Source organism: Pseudophryne corroboree, chromosome 4 (assembly GCF_028390025.1).
Source record: "Pseudophryne corroboree isolate aPseCor3 chromosome 4, aPseCor3.hap2, whole genome shotgun sequence".
In the NCBI taxonomy this organism is placed as follows: domain Eukaryota; kingdom Metazoa; phylum Chordata; class Amphibia; order Anura; family Myobatrachidae; genus Pseudophryne; species Pseudophryne corroboree.
In genome coordinates, this window is record NC_086447.1 from 159403506 (window position 1) to 159412899 (window position 9394).

The following is a 9394-nucleotide window of genomic DNA, read 5'->3' on the forward strand; positions in this document are numbered from 1 at the left end:
CCAGGAGGTGACATTTGCTGGGAGTCCCTGAGCTCTTCCTCCTCCCCCCTGCAGCCGGAAGCAGAAATGGCGGTGCTGCAGGGGGAGAAGGAGCTGGGGATTGAGGAGCAGCACCCAGACACAGGTGAGGGGCAGAGGGGGGTTCGACGGGTGCGGCGCTGGTTGGCGGGTGTGAAAGAAGCCCATAGGCTTCTATAGGGTATCGCCATCAATGTGGTCAGGTCTTAGTACATGTGAAAATGCAGTAAAACCCCCAAAAACTAGAGTTTTACCGCATTTTCCCTTTAGTACATCCCGCCCTTTATCTCTTCCAGTGGCTGCCCGCCCCAGTAGTATGCCGCTTACTCCTTTGATTCCTTACATCTCAGCTGTAGTGTGTACTCCGAACGCTGTTGCTAATTGTTACCTCTGCTCTGTTTTAGTTTTTTTGAAAATTAGACTTTTATTGAGAGTTTATACAACACAAAATATAGAAAAAATGGGGGGGGGGGGGACAGAAAGAAGAAAAGGGAACTGGGGGGGGGGGGGGCGGGAGGGGAACAAATGCACAGATACAAGGCGGCTAGGCATTCCGCCTATAGAAAGTTAACATGCGTACATAGACGTATATAAACACAGAAACATATGTAAACGTATACTAGTCAGTAAGCAAATACAACAAACATTCGGGAATAAGAAAACGGAAGAGGATGTCAGGGGTCTATTGTGGTACCGTGAGACCTATAAACACACCAGGAAGACCAGCGGAGCGAATGGTTCGTTTGGCAGTTGGAGAATGGTAAGCCCGCAGTCTCAAATTCGTAGTGAAATTGAACCGCACGTTCAACCGCTGTTACAGTTGGAATTTGAGCCGTACGCCAATATTGAGCAATCAGTAATTTGGATGAAATCAGGATATGGCCTATCACATATTGATCGGTTGGGGTAATATAACCTGGGGTTATATGAAGGAGGGCCAATTTAGGTAGTGGGACGATACGGAAACCTAATACATTAGAAATAAGAGTAAATATCGCTGACCAAAAATTTGTGAGAGCTGGGCAGGACCAAAACGTATGGAGCAAAGTACCAACATTATTACAATTGTGCCAACACATGTTGGAGCTGGACGGCCAAATGGAATGGAGTCTGGACGGGGTTAGATATAGGCGATGGAGAAGTTTGTAAAAAAGTTCCACATGGGACATACATCTAGATGAATGAAAACACGTATAAAATACCCCCCGCCATTCATCTTCAGAAATCGTGCAAACAAGATCTGTCTCCCATTTCCTCAGAGAATTCAGTTTCAGGGGGGAGTAGAGACCAATTATGAAATTGTACCAGCGACTTATACCGCCTTTAGTATCGGTCCTATCCAGTAACACTCGCAAATGTTTAGGGAGGGGGGAAACTCCGTGGGGAGTCGGTGTAACACTATGGAGCCAGTGACGCAGCTGTAAATATTTGAAGAAATCCCTTTGTGGAAGGGAGAATTTAGATTGGAGCTGACTAAACTGTAAAAGGGTATTATCCTTGAATACTCCGCCAAGCGAGGACAGGCCATGGGATACCCATACATCTAAGTTTAAATTCGGGATGAGGGAGGCTACACCAATTAGAGACAAATCCGTTGTTGGAAGATGGACACCTCTGCTCTGTTTTAGTTTTTCAGTCATTGTAATGTTAAGTTCTGTGTACCCTGTATTGTTCTAATGTGTGCCGTATATATGTGCAGCGCTGCAAAACACTTGTGGTGCCTTAGAAATAAAATGTAATAATATTACAATACATGTTCCAAAATATGGGTTTAAAAAGCTCTTGTGGTCTTGCCAATATATATAGTAAGCCACATTTGCATTGTAGGGCATACACAACATTCCGTGAATCACAAGTGAAAAAATTGGTCCATTTTGTATGTTCTACCATTGACTGTAAAATCCACCAATTTCTTGTTTTTCACAGTCCTACATAGTAAACAATTACCGCAACAATGGAACCTCTCATACTTATACTATACATCCCCCTTCTCTACTCATTAATACCCCATTCAGATTGCAATTGCTGGGTCACACCCGGGAATTGGATACAGGTCCTTCCCGCGTACAACCCAGCATTGGACCCTGAGCACATGCTTCCCGACCTGGCAATATGCGGGTACCGCGGCGGTGCTGGAGATGAGATCTTCTCCGCGCCGCCTCTCCCTATGCTGTGAACGGGTACCGGGTTGCATTGACCCGGGTAACCTGTTCACACTGCGCCTGACCTGGTCATAACCCTTCTTTATTCCTGGGTTGAATTACCAGGTTAGGCAACCCGGGAATTCTGCAGTGTCCTGTTCACACCGCACAGCAACCAGTGTTGACCCAGCAAAATACTGGGTCGAGACAGGGTTATTTGGGCAGTGTGAACAGGGTATAGGGCAACTCCTCCTAATCAGTTCATCCTTAAGTGAGGGTGCTCGTTCACAAATAAATAAATATGGGTTTATTGGCGAGATGGTCTTTTAAAACTTTTTCCTCCTTTAAAATTCTCCAGTTTTTTAGAGTTATTTAACTTCATCTCTTTTTCTCGTAATTAAACTTCTCTATCCAGTGGAAAAAAAAACTTACAGGATCACCCGTGGCTTGAACATACGTCTGATGCGCTGAGTGACTCCGCTATTTGACTAAATATCCGAGAAAATCAGGCACTAAGGCCCAGATCAATTTATCACTCTCCAAGACTTCATAAATCTGGGCCTAAGTGATTGTACTCAAGGCTTCGCCATACATACAGTACCTCCAATGTGAGACATCACCAGTTAGATGCGGCCCTTCAGTCCCTGTTCCAATGCAAGATGGACCTTGCTGCAGCGTCTTTCATGGACTAAAGACTTGCTCTTATTGTAAGGCTTGCAAAAAAAAAAACCTACACACACCAACAACCCTACACTCATTCATTTAAGATCTGGAAATACCGATGGCATTAAAATGTGTGTTCATACTCATAGACAAATGTATGTTCACCGCGATGTCACAGAATGTAGGTGTTCTAAGTAATGGACACATTCAGAATTCCCAAAATAAGACAGCTGCACTGTTCTAAACCAAATATTTTATTCATTCACTCACTCCGTCTTATCAGGAGACCAGGCTGTCAAAGATGATTTGTAGATTATATTGAATTTGTTAATGAGGATTCATATTACGTTTGCTAAAATTGGGGAGTGGCCATTTACTATTATACTGTATACAGTACATGATGGCGTATGTTTATTGTATATACAGTACATGATGGCATATGTATATACAGTACATGATGGTGTATATTCATCTTTTCCAGATGAAGATTCAGCATATAACTATGCAGTATATTGCAAGCAAAAAAACAAAACAAAATCCAACAATAAATATAAGTGCTCTAACAAGCAAACACTATAACGATGCAATATGATCAGAATAGAAAAAGAAGGATAATATGCAGCTTCTGAAGAAACCAGAATATTATAGCTTATTTTGGTAAACAAAAGCACTGTACAAAAAAAAAAAAAAAACAAACAAACATTTATATAGCTTCACTTTTAGGAATGACAGTGTTATTCTTAGCTGATTTTTCAGCCTTTGCCTTCTTCCTGCAAACAACAAATATATTATCTTCAGTAATGCGCATTTCAGAATGTAGAAAGTATCACTGCAGTATGTGACATGACAGCACTGGATGCTGCAACACTTGCTGGCTGTTTTGTGTGAATAATAAAATCTACAAGTAATAACCACAAAGTAATGAGATTACTGAAAGGAAGCACAAACTCAAGTGAAGCTGCATTTTTCTGTATAGGTACATACTGTAGCACTGTTGCAGTTATTAATTGCTTGCAGCGGCGGATTGGGACGGCGGACCAGATTCTGTTTGGCTGGTCCATGCGTCCCCTCAGTGGCCGCCGTCATCCTCCATGCTGGCCGGCAGCCGCAATCAGAGCTTAGCTCCGATCGCGGCAGCGTTAGCCCAGCACAGCCCTGCAGTCACCATGGAGATCGGCTGTGGAGAGCGGTGGATCCCTCCCCTTCTCTCCTCCCCACCCAGTGGCGTAACTAGGGGTCCGCAGCCACTGCACTCGCTTTGGGGAGCGCAGGGTTACGGGGCGCCTTAGCCGCCACTGATCTCTGCTGTGAAGGAGGGAAAAAGAGGGCACAGCGCGCGCGTCTCCGGCGTGTCTATTAAATGAAGTGCCCGTTTGTGAGCTCTGATTGGCTCACGAACTGGCACTTCATTTAACAGACACTCCGGAGACGCAGGAGGGACACAGGAGAGGAGCGCGCTGTGCCCTCCGTGTCCCTCCTTCACAAAACAGCAGGGGCGAGTTATACCTGGCACTGGGGGAGCATATTTGGCACTGGGGGAGGGGGAGCATATTTGGCACTTGGGGGGGGCATATGTGGCACTGAGGGGGCATATGTGTACCTGGAACTGGGGGCTGCCTGGCGCAATGTGTATAACGTGCTCTACCTGGTGCAATGTGTAAAAGTTTTCTTTACCTGGTGCAATGTGTATAATGTGCTCTGCCTGGCGCAAAGTGTATACCATGCTCTACCTGGCACAAAGTGTAGAATGTGCTCTATCTGGCGCAATATGTATAACGTGCTCTATCTGGCGTAGTGTGTATAGGAGGTTCTACCTGTTGCAATGTGCATAAGTGGCACTACTGTGTGGGGCGTGGCACTATTATGTGGCCAAGCCCCTTCCCCATGAAGCCACGCCCCTAAAATTTGGCTGCGCACCTACGAGGCGCACTTTCCATGCATGCATTTGATTGACCCTTCTGAGCAATAATCCCACCCACTTCACAGACTCCAACCCCCTAAACAGACCCCACCCCTATTAGGGCTGCTTCAATACATTTCCCGGGCTGGTTTTTGATCCCAATCTGCCCCTGATTGCTTGTTATAGAAATACATTTTTAACTATATTTAAAACATTTGGTGACCCTAACACACGCTAGGGGGTAAATGTAATAGGATGCAAGAAGCCAGATGTGTTGGAGTTTTTATGAGTATGCCACTTTAAAAATACAGGCAATCATTTACAAGGCAAAACCAACCTGGTTTTGCCTTGTAAACGATTGCAGTTTTAAAAATAAGGCACTCCCGCACCTCCAGCTTCTGGCAGCCTATTACATTTACCCCCAGGAGTCCAGGCTGCATGAGATATTCGGCACTGGGGTGATTAGGGAATATGGTATTCTAATGGAGGCTGATCCGCCTTTTTACAAAACACAATGGGACGGATGCGAGCTAAATGCAAATCTGTCCCCCCCCCCCCCCACCCTCCCCTCCCCTCCCCATTAGCTAACACATTTACTGATGCAATCAGATCTGAATTAGGCCCCTAGTGCTTTTCAATTCTCCACTCCAGGAAAAGCCAGAAGATGACCAGTCTGGGGGCAGAGCTCTTTTCATTCTATTGGCTCCTCCCCCTCCTATGGACCTGCAGTTCTGGAGTTACCTCCACATCCTGCCCACTTCACTAGGAAGTGGGGTATGGTATGTGGGAGATCTACCCACTTTTCACCCAAGTCATCTGAAGGTGGTGAGCCTATTTTCCCTATAGATTGTAAGCTTGTGAGCAGGGCCTTCCTACCTCTATGTCTGTCTGATTTTACCCAGTTTTGTTCTATTACTGTTCTAATTGTAAAGCGCAACGGAATATGCTGCGCTATATAAGAAACTGTTAATAAATAAATAAATATATCATTTTATTGTTTAGAACTCTATTAAGAAAATCAGCAATTCTGCGTCCCCTATTGTTACTATACACATGACATAACATGATTGAAATAAATTGTGGTAGTGAATGCCACACCAAAACATCACTAGTACAATCAACAGTCAAAGTCAAGTACTGCAAAATGCAAATCAGTTTAATCTGTCTGACTTCCCAGACATGTAATATATGTGACGGTAGTGAGCAGCACTTGCATCTACATGGTCAGTGACTTAAGGGGGGTACTCACGGAGCGATCGCTGCTTAAAATCTAAGCAATCTGACTAGATTGCTTAGATTTTAAGCAGCGATCACTCCGTGTGTACCCCTCACAGCGATAGCGATGCGCAGCCCCGCACATCGCTATCGCTGGTGCTATATTGGCCTGCATGCAGGCCAATCTAGCAGGTCGCTCACTTCACCCGCTGGGTGAAATGAGCGCCCCCCCCCCCCCCCCCCCCCGCACACATCGCGCTGTGCTGAGCAGGGGGAGAGATGTGTGCTGAGCGGTTTGCTCAGCACACATCTCTCCCCAAATCGGGCCGTGCATACGGCCCTTTACACTTACTTGAGTGCTTTGATGATCCTTTTGACCCATTTGGCTTTAGGATTTGCACATACTCTGAATTTTTTGGTAATTAGTCTGCAATAACAAAAACAAATATTAACACACACTTGTCTCACTAGAAGAAAACATTATAAACTTTACGTCCTATGATCAACAAGCAAACATGCAGGCAATGCCATTTACATAGCACCTATTTGAGGCTTTGACCCAAACACTGGGGGCAGGGGGCTGGGTAAATTCACTAAAGCTTCCAAAAATGAAAAGAGGTAATGTTGTCCTTAGTAACCAATCAGATTCTGTCTATAATTTTCTACAATGCAATAGAAAAATTATAGATATAGGGGTATATTCAATTGAACTGGGCTATTCAATGCATTATCAATTCGACTTTAAAAAAAAGTCGAATTGAGATGCAGGAGCTAGACGGGGGAGAGCCGCAGGCAGCCGGGAGGAGAGCAGCGCTACAGCAGCAGCTATATAGCCGCTGCTCTCCCCCCCTCGTCTCTCTACCTCTCCCCATCCCTCCTCTCCACGGCCCCCGCATCACAGCTGCCGCTCACGGCGGCGTCCACCCGACTCCAGCAAGCGAGGTCTCGCTTGCTGGAGCCGGGTGGATGCTGCTGTGACATCTTCCGGCTATGCTGCTCTCCCCGTCTGGCTGCCCGCGGCTCTCCCCGTCACTGCTCCTGCATTCTCACTTCGACTTTTTTTAAAGTCGAATTGAGATGGTCGAAAAGGGGGCCAAAACCTGACAGTTTTGGCCCCGTTTTCGACACAAGCACGTGGATCTGCAGCTATTCCGACAAGTCGAATTCCTTGACTTGTCGAAAAGCATTGAATAGGTCGAATCACGTTTCGACCTTAAAAAGTCAAAAACTGCAGTCTTTTCGACAGATGGCAGTTTTCAACACCAATTGAATATACCCCCAAGTCATTTAAGGAGGGGCACCAATGATCTACTCTAACATTTTTTTGGTATACTACGAACTAATAAAAAAAAAAAAAAATAAAAAAAAAAAATGAGCTTTAATATATTATTGCATTCATTTGCACACAGCAGTTAATAATAGATGTTGGCTAAATCTGGGCAGAGGTCAAGAATGTGAATCACAAACGTTTTAGCTCTGCTCTTAGCTGGGACAAATTAAGGGATCACTGTGGACACTTGAAAAAGGACATTTTGTTTTGGTCAAAGAGAGCATTATGTGGCTGGTCACCTGCAGCCCACGTCCAATCACGCGCTGTCCTGCACAGCCTGGAAACACCTTCTTTAAGGTTTCCTTGGTCATGGTTGTCAAGTACACTGATCAGCTTAGAAGTAGTGTTAAGGCGGGATAAAGCCCATGGATCAGCGCCTGAATAAGCAGCTGTAATTGAAAACTGCCATCCCATGTATTATACTGTCCATCTTATTTATGGGAAGGTACACAAGTTAGTTATAATATGCTGATGTATAATACTAATAATGATAATGCTACATAATAATGTGGAAATACGGCTTACGGTTAGCAAGGTACCAAGGGGGCTTTTTCTGGCCCAAGGACATCTCTGTAATAATACTTTATGCTTATGGTCCTGTCCTCAAGATTGTACAGTTACTGGTACAATAAGCGATCCCCACTTACATGAAAGCATCAATGTCGCACACCTCTGTGGAGTTCTGGGTAATGTAACCTTTGATTGCCCGTACTGATAAAGGCTTCTTCGTGTAAGTATAGCAGCAATCAAATACTGAGAAGACAGGAAGAGGGAGTGAGAGTCAATCCTTGGCGGTGTCTCTGCTTATTTCTTTGTAAATAACTAGATTCATTCAGAAATATTCACACTTTTACATCATAGTTTGTGTGTTTACTAATCTGTATCTGCTGATAATTCAATGAACAACCTAATTCAGGCTCTGGGTATCATTCAGGTTTGTAAGTAAAGCAAAAAAGCAATTAACTGGTCAATACCATATTGCACTACAGGTGCAGCTAAGATATTTAGATATGCAATTTAGAGTTAAGTTTGAAAACACCCCACCCAAATCTAAGTCTCTCTGCACATGTTACATCTGCCCCACCTGCAGTTTAGCATGGTTTTGCCCAGTTGCTTGGTTTTTTGCTTTACTTACAAACATGAATCAGGCCCTCTGTCCTCAAAGACTGATGAAGGAATTCACTCTGCCAGTGACGGAGTTGTATTTTGGTGTCTGAACAGTATTTAGACATTTCTAGTTTTCAAAAGGTATAATAATCACACGTTACAAATGGTAAAATAAAATATATACATACTTTTCAGATTTTACTTTTTGTTTTGTTTCACAGCTTGTTCAAGCTTGCAGCCTGTATATACAGTATGCTATTTTGTTCTTGCTCCCGTTTTATATCAAGGCATCTCAGATACACTTTATCCATTTAAACCATAAAAACACGATGGAGTGGACATTAAAATATGATTAAATGAACAGTACTCACCTGCGGCGCTGATCATGGACTGGAGTCCCAGCAATACGATACACAGAACACAAAGGGAGCTGACACGAGACATGTCCAAGCCAAATAGTTATCTATGCAGCAGACAAACACAAAATAGAGGTAGTTATATATGTACGTAGGGCCTCCCCCACCTGCTGTAACCAGGGACTTCCCCAATCATTTCCTATGTCCTGATCACAGAGAACAACCTTTGCTAATAAAACAGCAAGGTACAGTAGCTTGGAAATTTCTACTCTCCACAAATCCAGTCCTGTGGCCACAGCTTGGAGGAGAACATAACAGCACAACGTCAGTTCCCCTCGCTTGATGACATACCATACTTCCCAACATGACCCTCTCCAGAAGGGACAAGATGCTTTGCTTCTGGACTTTTCTCTTAATTTGATTGCCAGCACCTGTTTTGAACAGGTTAAGAAAGGTGTTTCAGCACAGGTGATGGCAATCATAAATTAAAAGAGAAGTCCAGGAGCAGAGCATTCTGTCCCTTCTGGAGAGGGTCATGTTGGGAGGTATCATACTTGCCTACCTGACCCTCTCCATGAGGGAGAAAATGCTCTGTTCCTGGACTTTCCTGGTAATGTATGATTGCCATCACCTGTGGTGAGCTAGTTAATTGATAAGAAAGGTG

The 9394-nt window shown here is 44.3% G+C and overlaps 1 protein-coding gene across 2 annotated transcripts; it reads right to left on the bottom strand.

The window, feature by feature from the left end:
- Positions 1 to 3058: 3058 nt before the first annotated feature.
- LOC134909086 (C-C motif chemokine 20-like) lies at positions 3059 to 9168 on the bottom strand. 2 transcript variants are annotated; one of them, XM_063915517.1, is made up of 5 exons: positions 9082 to 9168; positions 8746 to 8837; positions 7915 to 8020; positions 6290 to 6364; positions 3059 to 3592 (listed from the first exon to the last, which is right to left on the bottom strand). In XM_063915517.1, exons 2-5 carry the CDS (start codon positions 8816 to 8818, stop codon positions 3526 to 3528), a joined length of 321 nt encoding a protein of 106 aa, XP_063771587.1. In that variant the 5' UTR covers positions 8819 to 8837; positions 9082 to 9168; the 3' UTR covers positions 3059 to 3525. The 2 variants fall into 2 exon arrangements, with proteins under 2 accessions (XP_063771587.1, XP_063771588.1); XM_063915518.1 differs by lacking the exon at positions 9082 to 9168 and having other exon boundaries at positions 8746 to 9075.
- Between the last annotated feature and the right edge of the window lie 226 nt (positions 9169 to 9394).